Here is a 20097-nt window from a genome sequence, read left to right as displayed (position 1 = left end):
AGAATATTCTTAGGTTTTATATCTCGGTAAATAACGTATTTACGATATAAGTACTATAAAGCGCTCGCTATTTATATAATATATTAGGCGGCCTTCTACTCTAAGAAACAATCTACTCTCTATAAATACTTATATAATTCTTCTTTACCGGTATACTCGAGAATTAAAATTATTCGCTTCCGGTTATAAAAGTAACTATAAAGTCGTAGGACGTTAGGATAGCGTAAATTGCTCTAAATCTCGATTTTACGAGCTACTTATTTTTTAATCCCTTCTTATCGGATCTTATCTTTATATAATACCTTTAGCGTATAAATAAAACTAGACTTTCGTTCTTTTATAAGATATATTCTTCCGAACTTTCTCTTTCCTAGCGGTTTACTAATCTTAAATATACCTAGATAGAGGGGTTTAGGGTTAGGTTATTTAATAAGCTAAATAGAGTATTCTATTACCTTCCTTACTATATAAGATATCTCTAATAAGGTAGTAGATAGAGTAGGGCGATCTAGGTAAAGGCTTTATCCGCCTTTTAGTTAACCCTTAGAAGCGATATTTTTTACGACCGTATTATATCGTACGGAATTAGGAACATTATCTCTTTATATCTCGAACGCTAGATCTTATATTTATAATATAATAATAGAAAGAGGATATTGAGCCTAGGAAGGCGGTTATTTATCTTTAGCTTAAGATACTTAGGAAGCTATTATAGTTTATTACTTAATACTAATATTAGAGTGATACCCTATTTTTACCTTTTTATTAGGATTATACGTCGAAAGAAGGACGAGGTAGCTTTTAGCTTACGAAAGAGATTCTCTACTATATTCTAGAGCTATATAGGAAGCGACGGTCGGATATTCTCGTTTATATAGAGTAGCCTTAAAGCGTTCTTCTAGTCGAGTAATATCCGATAAATACGTACCTAGGGTAGTAATCTCCTCGATAATATTAATTATATATATATTATAATATATAAATATACGTACTTTAGTATTATAGTCTAAAATAATCTTACTATTCCTATTATTCCGTTCGTAGATAGATAAATGCCTAAAGCGCGCCTTAAGTATCTTCGTCGCTATACTAGTTCTAATTATTATTTTATCCTTACTTAAGTTCGAGGAAATAATATAATTATTAGAGAAAGAAGAATTTAGGTTAAAAAGTTTCTTATAGACGATAAATAGTAAGAAGGAAGTAATTATATTCTCTAATAAAATAATATCCTATTACCGCGGCAACTAATCGCTATAGAGACCGAGTAGACTAGGCGACTCCTATTAGCTACCCTATATACTAGCTAACGTTTAGGAGCTCCTTATATAAATTATAAAATTAATTATTAAACCTAGTACTAGGTAATCGTTACTCGTAAAATCGTTAGCTATTCTTAGGTAGTATTGCCTAGGCTTTAGGAATCCCCTAGTTACTTCGGCTACTAGGTACCTCTAAGAGGAGTAAGAAATTAGTTCTTAGTACTACCTAACTTTCCTTATATAAATTCTTACTCCGGTATAGGTAGTTGTTAGCGATTATACTTTAACTAAGTATACTATAGAAGAGAGTAAATAGTTCGAAGTATACTAATCAAACCTCGACCTTATAACGATAAAGATTAGCTCGGACTATAAGGATAAGTGTTTCGCCTACTTAATAAGTCTTATTCGTTTTGTTATAAGTATAGGCAAATCAGAAGGGCTATAACTAACGAGTCGACGGGGTGACAAAGCTATATCAACGAATTGAACTAAAGATAGATCTCCTTTAGGGCTATATATAGATACTAAGGGTCAAATCGTTTTAGGCTCAACTTATAATCTAATTATATCGCGCTCTATATCACTTTAGGGGGTTAGTGCGGGCGTCACGCTATCTTGTGATTCTTACCCGCTTCTCACCCGCTTCTCACCCAGCTTCTCACCCAGTCTATAGTACACTCACCCTTCTCACCCCCGGTCGCGCGACCGTAAAGCGGCGCTCACCCATTTCTCACCTAGGCGACACCCACCGAACTATTGACTGCACATAAGCCACACGCCGGTGAGTTAGTAGTTGGGTGGGTGACCACCAGCGAATCCTCACTGTTGTATGTTTTTTTTTTTTGTGAATCAAGGTGAGTTAACAAGTATGTGCTCTGCACGGCCAATACTCAATGCGCCTTACACTCAGCTTTGTAGGGAGTGTCACGCCTTCGTGCCCAAAACCCCATTTTAATACATTTTATATCAACAATTTCTCTTTTTTTGTCTTGCACAAAGAGACCGGACGGGGGTCATCAAGCCAATACCTCCATCGATTCTAAATAGAAGATCAATACCACCAGGACTGCCAGTCTGCCACATGGTCCTCAAATCCATGCTTCTCCAGTAACTTTTGAACCTCCGACCTCCACCAATACGACTCATTGACACCCGGATTGGGAAGGTCCAGTCCACTGCTTATGCGAAACTTGGTTCGTATCCATCCCCTTGGGAAATACCCAGCAATCTCCCAATCAATGATGCCAATAGTGCCAGATCTAGGCACATCTTCCACAACGATATTTCCAGGACCGAGATCGGCATGGTAAAAAACGAATCTCGAGCAATCCATACCCATCAGTTGACAAACTTCCGTAAGTTTCTCGGGGCGAAAGTCTTTCGTAACAGCTCCGAGCTTGACGAGATACTCTTCAGGTATGCCTTTTCCATCCACGCCACCGAGCATATCGCCTTTCCAGCCTTCAAGGGTTTCGCAGACTTTCACCACTGCTTCCACATAGTAATGTTTCCAAGTTTCATCTAGAGTGGGCCAAGCATCTGCAAGGGTCCGTCCAGGCACTCTGCCGAGGAAGAGGTAAGACCGGTTGTTATCCTCAGCCTGGTGTAGGATGGTAGGGGTCTTAAAGTAAGGCTTTTGCTCCTGGACAAAAGCCAATGTAGCAGCCTCAGATGTTGCCCCTTCCACACGCAACTTAACCTTGCAAAAGGCACTGGTGCCTATGGACCAGACTGCGGAGCTATTTCCGGCTTGATACACGAGCGAAATCTTTGGAGTATTTGCAAGCAGTGGCACGGCCGGAGGCGGAGGGGCGGGCGCGTTGGTGAGGGTGTAGGAAATATTGTCGGTCGAGTCATACCAAGAAGAGGTATCGGAACGACCACTCGAAGAATGAAGAATCAGGCTACCAATAAGCCATGTGTTCTCATCTACTTGCTTGATGGACTCCTTATTGTGGTCGTTCATGGCCTGAGGAGGGGCAACCGGAGGTGCCTTTTAGAAGGTCTATCGTATTGAAAGCCTTGGAAAATAGTTGATCGCGACAAGTTGAAAGATAGAATGGGGGATGAGGCCGCAATTAGCCGGGACGGGGGTAATCCCCTCAGCACAACATTTCTGCTGTACGGATAGGTCCGTGTAGATAAGCCCCGTCCTCTAGAGACCCTGTACGACCAATGGATCACCGATACATAACTCCCATACTGCCTTACCGCCTATTTCATCACCCCGTTCTTGACGCATATACACTAATTTCAATTTGTATACGGACTCCGGAGTACTAATTCTGACCTCTCTTTTATTTCTATATAAACGAATAAGGACGCTTATATTCCAAGTTAGCCTTTCTGATCGGCAAATTACAACTACTCTTTAGACCGAAGGCTTTAATATTAGTGTCCGCACTATAAAAAGGATCTAGCTCCGGCTTAGTATTCGTCGTCGCGCCAATTCAAAGGAAAAGCAAGAGGCTTAGCTCCATTTACTCAACCAAATCCTATAAGAAGAGATTAAAACTAGTGATATTAAAGTAGAAGAGAAGAGAAGGGGACGATAATATAGTGGGAAGGCTTCAACGCCGGGAAATAAGGGAATCCCAGGATGTATATAGTACGAATAGTTATATTATGGTGGTGGCCTTAGGAATCAATAGTTACCTCAGTAGTTAAGTTAGCCAGCAGAATCTAACTCTCTCCACAACAGAATAGTGTCAACATTTAGTGCATATTTTCTAAGGCATGAAAATGAAGGTTATTGACCTAGTAATCCAGGTATTCTGACATCTTCAGGCTTCAATATTTCTAATAACTACATACAAGTTACAACATAGTTTTGTAAAGTGTACTGTCTGGCAATATTAACCAATGGGAGAGTTATGTATCGGTGGTCGCACACGCACCTTATCACACCCTCGCTATTCCGCACCCACCCTGGGTGCGCAAGTTGACGCCAATCAAAAGCTCACCCAGGCGACACCCACCAAACTATTGATCGAGCATAAGCCACACGCCGGCAAGTTAGTACTAGTTAGGTGGGTGACTACCAGCCAATCCTCACTGTTGTATGTTTTTGTTTTGTTAAATTGAGTTTATTTCCGAAAGAATATTCCCTAGAAACTCATGGGACCCCCCTCTATCATTTCTACTACTGCGTCTATCACTTGGCTATATATAGCCCTTCATAATACGAACAGGTACATACGACCATAGGGTGTGGAAAATAGGGCTTCCCGTCCGCTCAGCCGTACTCAAGCCACACGCCGGTGAGTTAGTAGTTGGGTGGGTGACCACCAGCGAATCCTCACTGTTGTATGTTTTTCTGTTTTTACTCTTTTTAGATATAGATAGATGGATAGATAACTAGATAGACGTATGGATAAAGGCTCTAGAATTACTAGGCTATTTTGAAGTATGCAGGTATCTTCAAATGGAAGTTGTATGCAAGATTGGCTTGACCATATCCACTTTTGTACCTCTTCATATACCACCTAAGCCCTAGAACCCTAAAGCGCTGTGGCTCTCATATGCATGATCCCTCTATGTGAACCCGTAGATCACAATAGTCTGTTGGTCCATCCAGCAGCCAATGACTTAGTTCTGTTGGGTTCCAGATACTTGTCAGACCATCGTTTGACGCTACAGAAATTCTGCCATTGCGTCAAAGAAGACCAGATTCCTTATAGCGACCTATGTGGGGGGAATTTGATGGGCGAACAGTAATTTGAATGAATGGTTAGAATAAGAAGAATCTAGAGAATGACAGTGAAAGAACGTGATCAATCAGGGTAGAGTTTGCTCGTTCGCCTCCTTCAAAATACGTGCTCACATTTTATGCGGGGCGAATGAATTTTGCCTCTCACCGCCACGAAGGCCCTATATCTCCTCAGATGCCCCGCATCTTTTAATTCTCTTCATCAACACCTCGTGACTCTCACTTTCTTTTCAAAATGTCTAAGATCTACGTCGGGTATGTCAAAAACCATCTAATATTCATGCTTAAGTGACAGTTTATACTGACAATCCCAGAAACCTTTCATGGCACACCAGCGACGAGTCGCTGCGCGCGGCCTTCGGTGAGTTCGGCAACATTGTCGACTCTGTACGTGAAAAATTCCAAAATTCCCAATTTTCGCTTCGAGCAAAGACACTAATCTTTTCATCTCTTAGATCGTCATGGTTGACCGTGAGACTGGTCGCTCCCGTGGATTCGGTTTCGTCACCTTCTCTTCCGCTGAGGAGGCCGAGGCCGCCATCAACGCTCTTAACGAGCAGGAGTATGTTTTCAACCCCTTTCCTCTCTCCTACCGAATACCACAAAAACACAATTTGCTAACCCTAATCTAGCCTCGATGGTCGTCGCATCCGCGTCAACCTCGCCAATGCCCGCCCCAGCGGTGGCTTCAACGGCGGTGGTGGCGGTGCCGGTGGTGGCCGCTGGTAAATGTGATCAGTGACCCTGAAAAAGTGCGCGATGGTTATGCAGAACGAGAAAAACGTGATATATTGACGCTTAGCGTTGGTGACGGTGCTTTGTGCGCCCCTGAGAAATCAGTCACAAGGCAGTTACTAGAGTTACTTATGAAGTAGATAGTATTTTCCCTCGGTGTTTCATATACCTCAAAGGACATTTGGAATTTCATTTTCGGAGCCGATCGATTCGTGCACTGATTTACACGCCATTTTTTATTTTTTTCTTTTTCTTCTTAGACTGTAAATTTTTTAAAAAAGTTGTTGTGCCCAACTGCATGCAAGGCTACCATGAGGCTGGATTTGTAGTAAACTATTGGTTGCAATGTAGCAGCTTGTACGTGATATCGCAGGTGGTGTCACTCAGTGTAGCAATTGTAAACGGAACAGGGCAAACCACACAATGTTGTGTGTCCTCATTGCAAATTGCAAAATACCATTTTTTTTACTCCGCTCTGAAAATTTCTCTGAAAATTTCGTCGGGGCATGATATGTTGATATCATTGACTTCCTTTGAAAGGTTGTCCACCCAACTAAAGCCTGCTGCTTGATATATGAGCTCTTCTTGATAGCTAGTCTGTAGCCTGTACATTCCAATGTCAAATCACACACAAATGAAGCCACGTTATGGCAAAAAAAAAACCCCCTGTTTTTTTCAAATGCCACCATGATGGTTCAAAGCCCTCTTGCGAGAACCCTTTCTCCCTAAGCGTCTTCCACAAGTTTCAGCCTCATATAAACATAGAATTAAGCCCTGTTATACTGACTAAAAATAGTATCTTTGAACATTGTCGACGTCATTGGCCAATTACTCCCAAAAATGATGCCCCGCGGCTCAGTCACCTGGACCCACCGCCACATCTTGCTTTATCAACATCAACACCTTCAACCCTACGGAGTACACAGCACACACATCACAATATAACACCAATATACCAACCAACAAATATGGCCCCCCACGAAGGCCTTGTCCACCCAAAAGAATATGACATCAAAGACAGCAACGTGGAGCTAATCGGCAGCGACCTGGACCACCGCGTGAAGTACAACTCAGCCCTCACCGAACCCGCCTGGCAAAACATCGGCCAAGCACCGGGCCTCGCAATCTGGCGCATCGAAAACTTCCAAGTAATCCCCTGGCCGAAAGAAAAAAACCGGCCAGTTCTACGACGGAGACAGCTTCATCGTGTTACACACCTACAAAGTCGGCGACAACAAGCTGGGCCATGATATCTTCTTCTGGCTCGGCAGCAAAACAACCCAGGATGAAGCAGGTGTTGCGGCATACAAGACCGTCGAGCTGGATGAGTTCCTGCAAGGCGCTGCGACACAACACCGCGAGGTGCAGCAGCATCCCTCGGACGAGTTCCTTGCTTTGTTCCGGAACTACGCGATCCGAGCTGGTGGTGTGCGCTCCGGGTTTACGCATGTTGAGCCCGAGGAGCGTGTCGAGGTGACTACGCTACTGCGTGTCTTCAAACATCCTGGTATTGCCCGTGTTGACTCGCTAATTGTGCATGAGGTCGAGCCTACGTGGAAGAGTCTCGATGAGAGTGATGTCTTTGTTTTGGATAAGGGGAATAAGATCTGGGTTTGGCAGGGGAAGAAGTGTAGCCCGATGGAGAAGGCGAAGGCGGCGCAGGTGGTTAATGATATGACGCAGGCGAAGCATGTTGATGTTGAGGTTCTGTCACAACTTGAGTCGAGGTCGAGGATCTTTGTTGACTTGCTCGGTGGAAAGGATGTCGCTCCGTCTACACTGGAGGCGGCTAGACCTGGACGGTTTGCGAGGAGGGGTGCTGATGAAAGTGCCCGCTCGCGCAAGCTTTTCAGACTCAGCGATGCCTCTGGAAACTTGTCGTTTGATCTTGTGAAGGATGGCGGGCGGGTTGGTCGGTCTGACCTGGATGGGAATGATGTTTTCCTTTATGATTCGGGTAACAGAGTCTGGGTTTGGCAGGGGGCTGGAGCTAGTGCCAGTGAGAAGGCCATGTGGCTCAAGGTTGCCCAGTTCTATGTCCGGAAGATTCAGGAGAGCCAGGAATCTTCTGAGGCATATCTCACGCCCATTTCGAAGGTTGCGCAAGGCCATGAGAGCCCTGCATTCTTGAAGGCTTTGGAGGTTTAATTTCAACTTGTACATATATCATTACTACGACATATACCTGAAATAATTGATCATCTTACAATTCATCTGTGTCCTAGAGTCTAATATCTATATTTATTATCTCAAATCAGGCTATAATCATGCTGCCCCTTGTCCAAAGCATCAGCCTGTTTCCGCAGCACATCAGCCCGGAATTTCCTAAAAGCAGTTTCAATTCTCTTCTTGCTCTCCGGATCCGAGTTGATACTACTCGTTCCTTTCGCCACACCACCCGCAAACCCTACACAACAGTCCGTTAGCATGGTCTGCCTAACACCACACCGGCACAATATTAAAGATGATCTTACCGAGCTCTCCACCCAAAAACAACCCACCAGCCGTAGCAAAGAAATACGTCGCCACATCGCCCAGAGTAGTAGGTTTCAACAGTGGCGTGAGATCCGGAATAGACTCTAAGCAACAGATTAACCACTCCATTCTTTTCTTTTCTTTTCGCTTCAACCTGAATCATCCAAGAATCAAACATACCAGTCCTCCCATCTTCAAAAATAACCTTCGTAGGCTTCTCCTGTGCACGAATAGCAGAGAAGAACGCCTTGCGCGTGCTGCGCAATCGAATGGCGGCTAGAAGACCGAGACTAACACCCACCGCAGAGCCAACTGTTGTCCACAAGGAAATTGAAGATGCAGCTGCATTGAGCTTGTCGCGGTCGGCGGATTGGAGGTCGTGTTGGAGGTGCTCGTCGGCGAGCTTGGCTAGTTCGTCGGAGCGGCGTTGGCGGAGGATGGCGAAGGATTCGGACATTTTGTATTCGAGTGAATCAAAGAAGGGAATTGTGTTTTAGGTAACGGAAGTTCTCAAGAGATATTTAAGTGTAGCAGCTTGAAATAAATCAGGTCTTGGAGCTTCCAACCTTGGAGCTCAGGTGACGTCATAGTGTCCCAGTTCGGAAAGCAGCTCAGATTGGAAGTTCAGAACATCGTTGGATTCCCTTCTCTGTCCCAATATCTGACAGTCGTCGGAATCATCAGGATTCACTCACGTTTATACAAGAACAGCTACAAGCCTAACTAACCAAAACCCAATCCCCAGCTGACGTCAGATTCAACCTCAACCCTCGATATATATGCTCATCCAACCATCTTAAGCCAGCTTCGGACCACAAATTCCCTAGCAAGTCCCCCTAGAGAAAAAAAAACACCCAAAATGGTCCGTTCCTCAGCGACAAGCGCATAGCCCCAACACTAAGTCAACCTTCAGCGCCAAACAAAAACAAGACCTCATAATCGGCGCCCGGCAACTTCCTCCCTACAAGCCGCTCAGAAGAACTAAACCAAACCTAACCCCATGTCTCCAGACAGAAAAATAATTCCCAATCCCCCAAACATCCCGCCAAGAACTCCTGATCGCAGCTACACACATCAAAGACACAGCAACACGTCAGCAACAACTCCACACTCTGATATCCGGCTACGCCGTAATGTGCGATATGCCATATATTCTTCCTCTCTGATAGAATCCACATGTACCCGAACGCACGAATGATCCTGACAACTCGTCCTGATGCGGAGCAATAGGTGCAGAGTTGTTGTGAGGGCCTTAGGTTCCTTTTTTCGAGATGGTTTACGGTTCTGGGGGTACTTAGGGGGCGGAGGGACTGTGGTTTAAGCTAAATATGAGGATTTCGGAGTGGTGCAGAGAGATGGTTGAGGTTGAGGGGGTATCTCTTCTGCGGGGTTGGGTTGGTTGGCGTGGAGGTATGGCATGGATTTAGTTGTATACCTTGGTACCTCCCTGGGTATATAGCGGTAATGCTTGACTGTTGGGGTTGGGGATGGATAGTTTGATAATTTTTAAATTGTTTTTGACTGCTTTTTATGTTTTGTTCCACGATTCCCCTAATATTATACAAAGGAGAAACCAATGCACACTATGTATAAGGTTAATATTGCCCAAGGCGTACAGGGAAAGGGGAGACGTACTCATAACCATCTGGAATGCAACGGCCCAGAAATGCCACTGGTGAGATAAAGACGAGCCGTTACTACTCTTAGTCTTAATCGTGGGCTGAGGCGGTGCCGTGTATGCAGGCAGACTCGGATCAGCGGTGCTATCATCGAGTTCCTTTTCACGGACCTTGCTAAAAGCAGTATTATTCTTCGCGGTGGACGTTGGCGCCTTGAGCAAGCCTTCTTTCTCGGCTTGTTGAATGGCTGCCCACCACACCGAGGCCATCTCCTCGTATCCAAGGGCTGTTGGATGGATGTTATCGACGAGTTGCTTCCACTGGATGAATGTGCTCATATCCGCTACGACGAGGCTTTCGTTTCGCGCTCGGCGTTTTGCTGCAATCTCCAAGTATTGCCTGCTGATGTCTGTGCCCAGTTGGGGCTTCTTTCCGTTGTATGTGAGGGTTGACAGGATGATGGTTGTGTTGGGGATGTTGTCAAAGAGATATGTTAGGAGAGCGTCCATCCGCTTGCCTGCGGTCTTTACTTTGTAATTTTGTAATGCATCATTTGTGCCAGCACTGTGGGGGATATGTTAGCATGTGAAGACACGTTGGTTTGCACCAGCAATAGGAGACCCACTTGAGAAGGATTAGATTAGGTTGTTGTGCGATGATCTGCTTGGCATGAGAAGCAATTTGATCAACTCTCCAGCCGATGTGTCCATCATGTTCCTAGGAAGAATCAGAATATATTGTTTTAAAAAGGAAGCGAAGGACCAAAACCGAATAACTCACATTATCATGCATAGTACCACTCTTCATAGTGCCAATCATATCAACCTCCCAACCAGCATGGCGTAATTGCTGTCGAAGCCATTTCCGATACCCATTTCCATCTTTCGATTTGTACCCCATGGTAATTGAAGCACCAAGCGGCAGAATTCGAAGGGGAAACGGTTTTGTGTCACGGGTCTGAAGCGCAGAGACATCGGAGTCTGAATCTGAAGACACCGGATTATCATGAGAAATGACAGGTGATGCCGATACCACTGATATCACTGTCAGCCATACTAGACAAGCCTGGACAACCCAGAGAATGGGTGTCGACTGTCTCATGGTGACTGGTGACTGGAGTGGTGACTGTGTAGTTGTGGAGGAAGCTACGCAAGAACGGCAAACCGGGAAACCCCATTTTCTTTATATTTACCTTCCGAACAAATTTTAACGTCAGATCCAAGTGATCAAATGTGCTTTCTAACCCTCTTGATTTGTTAATTTCGCGTAAGCTAATTTAGCCCCAGTGGTGGCTGGGTATCTGTGGACAACTCAGGGGGCGATCCCACTATCTAAGCCTCAGTCAGATAATCTAAACCTATTCAGTTTACTCCTGGCGATCTTTGAGACCAGTCAATGTGACTTCATTGTTTGTTACAGTCACTAGTGCTTACTTTGCATTATGTTGTATATTAAATGTCTGAACTAGATACGGAGTAGTCAGGAATTAGAATAGATATAACAAGAGATTGATGTTTTTATTGGAGGCTGGTCGCACAATAGAACTATTCCCGTTTGGGACTAGTGTCGAAAAGGCATCAACGTTCCAATCTGAGACTTTTCGGCCTCTTCCAGGGTTTTCTCCCACGTTGTTGATTGGCACAATTTCCACATTGTGTTTTCTAAATTACCTTACGTGGTTTAACCTTATCACCGGCTATGCTTCTATTGCATGTCTAGAAGCCAAGACTTTACGCCCTGGGGGATCGTATAATCCTTCTCCTTATGAATCAACACAAAGGACTCCATACAATACTGTATTCAAGTTGGTGATCCGCTTGGGCGCCTGCGATAATTGTGTCTGACATATTAGGCATCGATCCACGGGACACATTGATTCAAGCGAAGTCCGGATATAGCGTATGCTTTGCTGACTCGGACGTTCCATCGGGTATTATTGCTTATTGCTGCGCACGTCTTTAGCGTGAGGCTATTCAACACCTGACTCATACCATAGAGGATAAGATGCGCCCCATGGCTTTAGCGAGGTGAAAGGGCTCATCCTAAGACCCTTTGGCCCCCAAAGAGGCATGGAGACTCATACAAAGGAAGCGGGGGTCAATTTGTCGGTTTAAGGCAAAGGGATCGTGCGGAACAGTACCTGTGAAATACTGTTCAAAGAACCGATTTATTTGGACTCTTTGGAAGCGGACGCTTTGATCAGATGCACCGTTGAATGAATACGGGCTGACCAGCTAAATAATTGGACAGCTAAGATGTCGTGCGCCTGCTGCGAGGTCAAGGTTACATCTGCTGGATTCATACTCTGTACATTGAAGTAAGCGAGGTACTCGACCCTGCAGCCACCCGGGGTTAATGGACACAGCCATGATGGTACATGATGGACTATCTTTAGATCGATACTGTATATTTGCGGCCCTAAGAAGGAAAGATCATCGCACGAAAATAGCTTCTCGTTATCCTGCGTGGTAAGCATCTTCCTATTGGGGCCGCCACGATGCTGTTTAAAGAAGGAAGGAATTTTAAACCACAACACGGGCCGTAGGTGGATCTTTTCCCGTAAACTTTCCCACAAATCTTCCCACAATTTTGTGCATATGATTGAGGCTCTTAAAAATTATGTGCTGGCTGCGCCATGCCCCAATACCGGCAATATCGCGCATTGTCCCTCGGACCCTGTATGTTAGTGCAACTTGGTCCGTGCAATGTACCCTTATAAAAAAGAAAGAAAAGAGAGATTGAGTGACTTAGAAAGTGGCCAAAAAATAGCGCAAGCTAAAACCACTAGTGTTGCCAAGACAGTACGTTTGGACGACTAGAGACGCAATGATGTCCCGCAAAGGCTGGGCCTGCAGTACAGGACGGGTTTAGTAAGAAGGAGAGGCTGTGCTAAGGTAGAACTCATTTCTCACGAAGCGAGCGAGGTGGAATAAATATCACACCTTCACTTTGGCGGATTGTGATGAAAACACTAGCGATGCGCCGGGGGATTATCACCAACAATGTGATGTATGTCACAGTGGTTAGCCCTTGCATTATGAATGAACTTGGGCTTCAATTGAACAATCTTGTTCCATCCGTGAAGTTCCGTATCGGCACTTTATCAAAAGCACATTGAGAGATGGTCTTTTTCGAACGGTGAGCTCCTGCATAGACGTGCGGGACGGACCGTGATAATCTCAAGGACCCATAGTGCCCTCGCACAGGGTTACCACACATATACTTCGATGAAATGCTGTACGGTATAGCCACATCGTATACATTGGGATTAACTTCTCTCCGGACAGATGACTCCCATCTGGCTCATATCCGAGAGTATCTTCACCACTCAAAGTCAAGTCTCAGTTGGTCCTTCTGCCACACGAAACACACACCCCGCCCTAACATGTGATACCGCCTTCCTAATTAAAATTATGCTTATTACTTGTGGCCCTCCAGGTCGGGACCTACACCTATACAGTACCTCTGGCATACATGTGAGAAGCCCGTCCTTCGCAATGCCCTCGTTCTCGCGTTCGCCCCTCGACCTCGACCCAGATCAGTCAAGAACTCAATGAATTGACTTAGTCATATGATAATATTCGTAGGCTTATTTTAATTCGACACAGAATGTCGTATTTGAAAATCTACTCCATAACTCATCACGGGGTCAATCATCCTTTCGGAAACTCCACCCAAGGAACCGAAACTGATATGTTGATGTCATCGCCCAAACCAACAGCCATGAATCTGACCTCAGACAGTCGTTCAGACTTGACATCCTGACATGAAAGATATATTACCCACGATGATTACCTGGCGATCCATCACGCGCACCTTGCAACGGGTTCGTATAATCTAGCGGTGATCTTGAATAATATATCAACTATCGTGCAGCATCATGCGCCCATCAAAGCTCAAGTACGGCAGTTAAATCTGCTTGAACACCACTCACACAAACTACTGCGAGAAGTGAGACATCCGTTCAAGCACGGCAACCTTAATGCTAATCCAACCCAGTTCAAACTACCAGTTCCACCGGGATTCCTAGTCACAACCCCAGAACAAGCCAAGGATGTTGTCTCTGCGATAAGTAAGTCTCTCTCCGCCATCCTCTCAAACTCCCAGTTCCACCAAGACTAATATAACACCAGATGCACCATCAATGATAAAAGCGCAAGTCCTCGCAGGCGGTCGCGGAAAAGGGAAATTCAACAGTGACGGCAAAAGCGGCGTCAGACTAGCCGACTCGTGAGTTCCTCCCCGAAATCCAATCCCAAACACAAGGAACCCCCAAACCTAACACACGCAGACCAAGCGACGCTTTCAAAAATGCCTCCAACATGCTCGGGTACTCCCTAACAACCGCGCAAACCCCAACGGATGGACTCCACGTCGACAAGCTCTACATCTACCAAGCCGTCTCCATCGCCCAGGAATTCTACTTCGCAATGACATTCGACCGACAGCACAACTCACCAGTCGTACTGATCTCCTCGTCGGGCGGAACGAACATCGAGTCTAACGTAGACAAAATGCACAAACTCTACTTTAGACTTTCGACCGGCATAACCGACGAGATCCACGCGTATATCCAAGCCGAGCTTGGGTTCTCGGATACCGAGATGAAAGATATACACCGGATCCTGGTGCAGATGGTGAAATTGTTCAAGGAAAAGGATGCGACGCTGCTTGAGTTGAATCCGCTGGTGCGCACGGAGGATGGCGCGTTTATTTGTCTGGATGCTAAGTTTGAGTTTGATGACTCGGCGCGGTATCGACAGAAGGGGATTTTTGCGTTGGAGGAACGATCGCCGGAAGAAGAGGAGGAACATCAGATGGCGGAATTGGGACTTTCTTATGTGCGGCTTGATGGGAATATTGGAAATATTGTTAACGGGGCTGGGTTGGCGATGGCGACTAATGATCTTATCTGTTCGTATGGAGGGAAATGTGCGAACTTTTTGGATGTTGGGGGTGCGGCGACGAAGGAGGCTTTACGGAAGGCTTTTGGGGTTTTCGAGAAGGATGAGAGGGTTAAGGGGATTTTGATTAATATTTATGGTGGTGAGTATACACATAAATAAAGGGAAATGGAATAGCTGATCGGTGATAGGAATTGTGCGATGTGATATGATTGCCGAGGCGATTGTTGCTGCTGCTGCTGAGATGGGTGGTTTCAAATGTCCCGTTGTGGTTCGGTTGCAGGGAACAAATTCCGAAGAGGGATTGAAGCTGGTCAGTAAACCTGTGGGTTTGTGATACTGTCAGCTAATTGCTATTGTAGATCGAACAATCTGGGTTGAAAAACTTGGTTGTAGAAGGGGAGTTTGAGAAAGCTGCTCAGATGATCGTGAAGCTAACATCGGGGGGGCTGAATTTTAACAAATTGATTGAATCGTAATATAGTTGATGCTATTACTATTTAGCATAAAAGCATGTCTTAGCCTGAGGCGAACGCACCTAACAGGACTCAATGCAAATAACATACAAAATCACCCCCGAAATAAAGACTCGCTATAACAAAAGCCATACTAATAAACGCAGAGATACCCAGTATTCCAATTCAAGACAGCATGGCTGATTTAAAACTCAGGCTCAGTCTTAATCGGCGAATTAGCCATTTCTTCCTCCACCGTAGGCTTCCTAGCCCAGACTCGACGACTAAAGGCGATCAGCAACTATAACATCTCAGGGTACTTATGACAACTCACGCATATTCATAAGCATGTGTACGGGGATTTCTCAGCTCCGCCCGAACCTCGGATAAATAAACCTGGACCTCCTCCGGAGACCAAGGAGTGGGGGCACCAAACTTAGTGAGCAACCACAAAGCCCATCCCTCCAATGCAGTAACCCAGTGGGCGTATTGGAGCTGCCCAACCTCCTTGAGAACCTTATCTCTCGGCCACGGCCCCAAAGGAATCTTGTATAGCTTCTCTTGCACGTCAACAAACCCGGCCTTCTCCATTGCGCCTTGCATTGTCTCCTGTGTTAGGAGGGAACGACCCGCTCGCTCGGAGCAGCCGATGAAATTATCTCCCCATGCAGCTAGAGTCCCGCCTTCCTTCAAGGTGCCGTCGTCGCTATATACCCGCACATCGAGTTCCATCTGTTCGATCCAGGCGCCTGGGGCAAGAGCGCTGGATGGTGTACTGGTTAGATACAATTGTTCCGGTAGGTAGGGGGAAAGTGTGGACGAGGGACTCACTCGTAGCACTGTTTGTATAATTGATCCCATCCCTCTGATGTAAATGCTCCCAGCATCAGACGCATGTGGATGAAGTCAAATGGCTCTCTCCAGGTCCAGTCACGGAGGACATCATCTACTTCTAGTACGCAGTTGGGTGGCATCCATGTCACGGGAGGGGGGAAGATGTCGACGCCACGGACAGTTGCTGACATTCGTTAGACCGACACAATAGGAGAAAGGGAAGAAATTAGAGTAGGTACCAGATTGATACAAATCTGCCATATCACTGGGTAACTGTTAGCGATAATCGATTAGAGAGAATGAATGGGAACTTACATAGCCCATGTTCCTTTACCAGTCCCAATGTCCAGAATATTCTGAAATTTACTCTTAGCAAGGGGTAAATTCCAAAGTCTGCATCGTTCTCTCACCTTAGGAGACTTGCCGATAGGTGCGTGGTGAAGAGGGTTTTCTCGGTCATGGTCTAACACGAGAAACACCACATGACTGATGAACGCGCATAAGCTATTGTTTCGACCAGACGGGAAGACGAAAATGAGTATTTACCCAATCTCAAAAGCCTCAAATTGCTGTTCATCAGAAGGACTCCTGTATGCCATGACATGATTAGCCTCCGGTGTCCCACATTGAAGCGTTGCGACCGACCAATAGTCATCTTCCTTTAGAGCTTGGTATCTGGTCGTAATATTAGCAAGGGCGCATTGGTTCACTGTTACTGCTAGTTCACTCACCGTCTACCATTCTCTAATCGACCCTTCGCAATTGCCGACGCGATAGATGTAGTTTCCCTGAGAGTGTTAAAAAGGGAAAAAGTGGACAGCATTTCGGCAACTCACGACTGAAAGTCTTCGACTTCCCAGTTTTGGGTCGAGGTGTAGTAATTAGAATCCTTACAGTGTTAGATAATAATATTAGAACCTCTCTGCCTTAATAACTCACGACAACAATCTTTTCTCCCATAGCTCTGGATTTCGGACTTTGGACTACAAAAAAAGCAAAAAAAAAAAGATGAAAAGATGATGAAAAAACGTGGCAAGTGGAAATGACCAGGGGCGGGGTTTGTCAGATTCAGCCCGCCAAGCTAATAAGTTTCAACGGTGTACTTATGTTTGGCTTAAAGGATATATTGTTGTATATTGCATGCACAATAATGATATTATGTAGATTATAGCGGATCTCCCTTTCTTTTGTTTAAAAGGTATGGGCCTCAGGACCTGCCATGTCAAGGCTCGGAACGGGCTCGCTGTCAATATCACATCTCATCCAGTCTTACATCTTTGGTTTTCATAATTCCACTGAAAGGCAACTAGAATCCCATACAGATGAATTATCGCACCGATTACAACTGAGATGTGGAATACCTGGTGAGACGATCCCCAAATGTCAAAGCTTCCGGGTCTTCGCGACTCCGGGAAATGTGTCTGCCACCAATCAGCTTCATCCCGCATCAGCCCATTGTGGAAAAGTAACGTACCGCGTAAAACAGGACCCCAATCACGATGACAAGTCCTTCAAGATAGTAATATCGTAATCCGGCTTGTTGATCTAGCTGTTCATAAGGGAAGATACTAGCAGCGTGGATGATAGGAGCAAATGCCGAAAGTCCCGTCGCCACGAATGTTGATAACCGCAATAATCTCCACTTTTGGCTCTGTAATTTGGGATGCACCACGACAAATCCAGTCAATAATCCCAGACTGCCAATCTGGACGTCGTAAGGTTAGTTCGATAGCCGATGGAAAGGGCAGAGAATTGTGAACGGACCATTGACCAATAAAGCTTTTGCAGATGTGGTTCACAGTAGAACCCAATATATATCCCCGAGATAAATGAACCAAGAATCTGGAATACAATCGCAACATAGTCCAATCGTCCCCATAAATCAGTGTAACGGGCAGAATGACAAAGGAAAGTGTGGTATGCGGATGAGATACCAAAACAAATGACCGAGGTGGTCAAGTAAATATGAAAAACAAGCTGATCGGCCCACGTAGCATCCGGGAAAGATGTAGAGAAATAAACATAGAGGATCCCATTGCCCAACAAAGCTATGATGGCGGGGATGAGATGGGAGTAAACATTCACAGTTTCGTTGTGGAGGTACAGCAAACTGCCAAGACAACAAGAAATTGATGGTGTGACTGGCCTATAGCTGGTTCGAATGTACGGATTATGGCCATACCACGAGGGAACTTCATCGCGGTTCAGCAGCCGTGGGCCTGAGGGGCTGCCTAGTTCCCTGAGGAGTGGGCTGTCGCTGCGGTCCGTGCCGCTCGCCCGTTCCACAGGCGACAACAGTGCCACTTCGTAAATTCGTCCATTATGTTTGGACGATGTCCCGGGAAAAGCGAATCAACGAAATATGAGCGAGACCGGGACCTTTTGTGCGATGGCAGAGTATCGTGAGCCGTGGCCTAGCCCCGTGACCCCGCACAAGTCTCGCGGTTAAAAGTGCGCTGTGATTGGCTACGAGAGCAGGCGCATCGCTATCGTGGATCTCAGGACTGTTCAAGTCCAATCAGGCTCACCACACTGGTAGATAGTGGGGAGTTTAGATGTGATTGAAAACCAGTGCCTGCGAACCAAAGGTACTGTGCAGTGACTTCGCAGTCATTCACCTATTCATAGTCACAGAAGTCTCCACAACCGCCCATAAGTGACGAACGAAAAAGCAATTATCCGCTAAAGGGTCTATATTTGTTTATTTTGAAACATCCGAGAAGCACGGTACAGCTATCCCTGTCTTTTATTATTACTGATCACCCCTTGTTTCATTCCTACTGTAAAGTTCAGTCGAAAGCTCGTTCCTTTCATTCTCAACAATAAATATGGTCTCTCCCTTTTTAGATCTCTCCGGAGATTCTATTCCTTTGGAGCAAGTCCTTGGATCTGGATCTTCAGCGGTTGTGGTGTTATGTGACGGCCTAGCCGTCAAAACTCCTCTGAGATATTGTTGGAGCTCGGATGTAGATGTTGAGATGAACATTGAAGTCATTAAACGTGAACAAGATGTCTATCGTCGTTTCCAATCATCCAATCCCTAATGTGGTAGTATTGTAAATTGCCTTGGTTTCTTAGAAGAAGCTACCCAACTTGCTTATATGGCAAATAGAAATCTTCGGACCTACTTAGAAACCAACCGGCCGTCTCAACAACTCTAACTCTCTTGGTTTCGTGAAATGGCTCGTACACTCGAGTATATCCACGATTAACGTGTGCTTGTGGCAGATATTGCTAGTCGAAACTTCCTTCTCGATTTAGATATAACAATTAAATTCTACGATTTCTCTAAAGTATCTCTTCTACCCTTAGATATCGATATAGACACTCTTGATAATAACGGATATACGACTCGAATAGACCTCGGCTTTCTTAACGCAGTTATCTATGAAGTTGTGACTAGCAAGAAATGCGAAATCGACCTCTTTAAAAACAACCTTCCAACTGATGGTCGAGCGACCTGACCGCGGAGGGAGTTCCTTCCTAGCACTGAAGATGTTTGGCTTGGCTCAATCATTGAAGACTGCTGGGTGGACGGGGGGTTTCCAAACTCTCGTAGCCTGCTACGAGCACTGGATTCAATCGCCTTATTTTCGCCAGCCTGTGAGTCACTAAACGAAAAACCTTCTTTCATGGAAGGTTTTTGTTTTATTCAAAAGTTGGTCGATGAGCGGCCAATGGTGACGTTGGCAGTCATCCTCGGTTCCCTAGGCACGATCGCCATGTATATTAACAGAAAAAAGCTGTGAGCTGGACTGCCAGCTCTATCCCAAATTCATTTTTCGGCGATCAATGTGCTTGATGTGTGAAAGGGCTTTTTTCTGATCACTACGGTAGCTCCCTCTCTCTCGGTGTGCTTCTTCGTCCATCTGAATATCTTCCCGATTGCATTTATTTATCGCATTGCTCGTACATATATACTTATTGAGACATTCGTGGGATTGATATCGTTACCTTGGACTACATATCTCACTGTTGAATAGGCTCAGTTCTTTCCTCATATTTGAGCGGACATTGCGATATAAATCAAGTTTAATTACAAAGCGGATGTATATCTCATCCGGGTATCGCAGAATTAAGAAATAAAAAGGCCAACATAGT

At 45.3% G+C, this 20097-nt stretch overlaps 7 protein-coding genes across 7 annotated transcripts; 3 read left to right on the top strand and 4 right to left on the bottom strand.

The window, feature by feature from the left end:
* Nucleotides 1–2316: 2316 nt before the first annotated feature.
* Nucleotides 2317–3231, bottom strand: N7516_010532 (uncharacterized protein; the record flags this gene model as incomplete). The annotated part of the gene is made up of 1 exon (XM_057223250.1): nt 2317–3231. The coding sequence occupies one exon, from the start codon at nt 3229–3231 to the stop codon at nt 2317–2319; it is 915 nt and encodes a 304-aa protein (XP_057070471.1).
* Nucleotides 3232–5076: 1845 nt separating this feature from the next.
* On the top strand, nt 5077–5885 carry N7516_010531 (RNA recognition motif domain-containing protein). The gene is made up of 4 exons (XM_057223249.1): nt 5077–5229; nt 5289–5361; nt 5430–5536; nt 5607–5885. Exons 1-4 carry the CDS (start codon nt 5210–5212, stop codon nt 5701–5703), a joined length of 297 nt encoding a protein of 98 aa, XP_057070470.1. The 5' UTR covers nt 5077–5209; the 3' UTR covers nt 5704–5885.
* Nucleotides 5886–6677: 792 nt separating this feature from the next.
* On the top strand, nt 6678–7857 carry N7516_010530 (gelsolin/scinderin family protein; the record flags this gene model as incomplete). The annotated part of the gene is made up of 2 exons (XM_057223248.1): nt 6678–6857; nt 6892–7857. 2 exons carry the CDS (start codon nt 6678–6680, stop codon nt 7855–7857), a joined length of 1146 nt encoding a protein of 381 aa, XP_057070469.1.
* A 101-nt stretch (nt 7858–7958) lies between these two features.
* N7516_010529 (uncharacterized protein) lies at nt 7959–8641 on the bottom strand (the record flags this gene model as incomplete). The annotated part of the gene is made up of 3 exons (XM_057223247.1): nt 7959–8116; nt 8184–8288; nt 8365–8641. 3 exons carry the CDS (start codon nt 8639–8641, stop codon nt 7959–7961), a joined length of 540 nt encoding a protein of 179 aa, XP_057070468.1.
* A 1100-nt stretch (nt 8642–9741) lies between these two features.
* On the bottom strand, nt 9742–10904 carry N7516_010528 (SGNH/GDSL hydrolase family protein; the record flags this gene model as incomplete). Its single annotated transcript, XM_057223246.1, has 4 exons — nt 9742–9767; nt 9820–10367; nt 10429–10520; nt 10584–10904. The coding sequence occupies 4 exons, from the start codon at nt 10902–10904 to the stop codon at nt 9742–9744; spliced, it is 987 nt and encodes a 328-aa protein (XP_057070467.1).
* A 2686-nt stretch (nt 10905–13590) lies between these two features.
* On the top strand, nt 13591–15186 carry N7516_010527 (succinate--CoA ligase subunit beta; the record flags this gene model as incomplete). Its single annotated transcript, XM_057223245.1, has 6 exons — nt 13591–13629; nt 13680–13875; nt 13937–14033; nt 14095–14849; nt 14899–15020; nt 15070–15186. The coding sequence occupies 6 exons, from the start codon at nt 13591–13593 to the stop codon at nt 15184–15186; spliced, it is 1326 nt and encodes a 441-aa protein (XP_057070466.1).
* A 181-nt stretch (nt 15187–15367) lies between these two features.
* N7516_010526 (uncharacterized protein) lies at nt 15368–18297 on the bottom strand (the record flags this gene model as incomplete). The annotated part of the gene is made up of 11 exons (XM_057223244.1): nt 15368–15446; nt 15497–15925; nt 15994–16180; nt 16236–16261; nt 16312–16352; nt 16407–16482; nt 16543–16671; nt 16728–16827; nt 17270–17417; nt 17471–17701; nt 17761–18297. Coding segments are annotated over 11 exons (1983 nt in total), but the record flags the coding sequence as incomplete, so codon positions are not given.
* Nucleotides 18298–20097: the final 1800 nt, after the last annotated feature.

This window comes from Penicillium verrucosum (genome assembly GCF_028828655.1).
Source record: "Penicillium verrucosum strain IBT 35672 chromosome Unknown utg000004l_segment0_segment0, whole genome shotgun sequence".
NCBI lineage: Eukaryota > Fungi > Ascomycota > Eurotiomycetes > Eurotiales > Aspergillaceae > Penicillium > Penicillium verrucosum.
The sequence above is the reverse complement of the archived record's forward strand: the minus strand, read 5'-3'. Positions and strand labels throughout refer to the sequence as shown.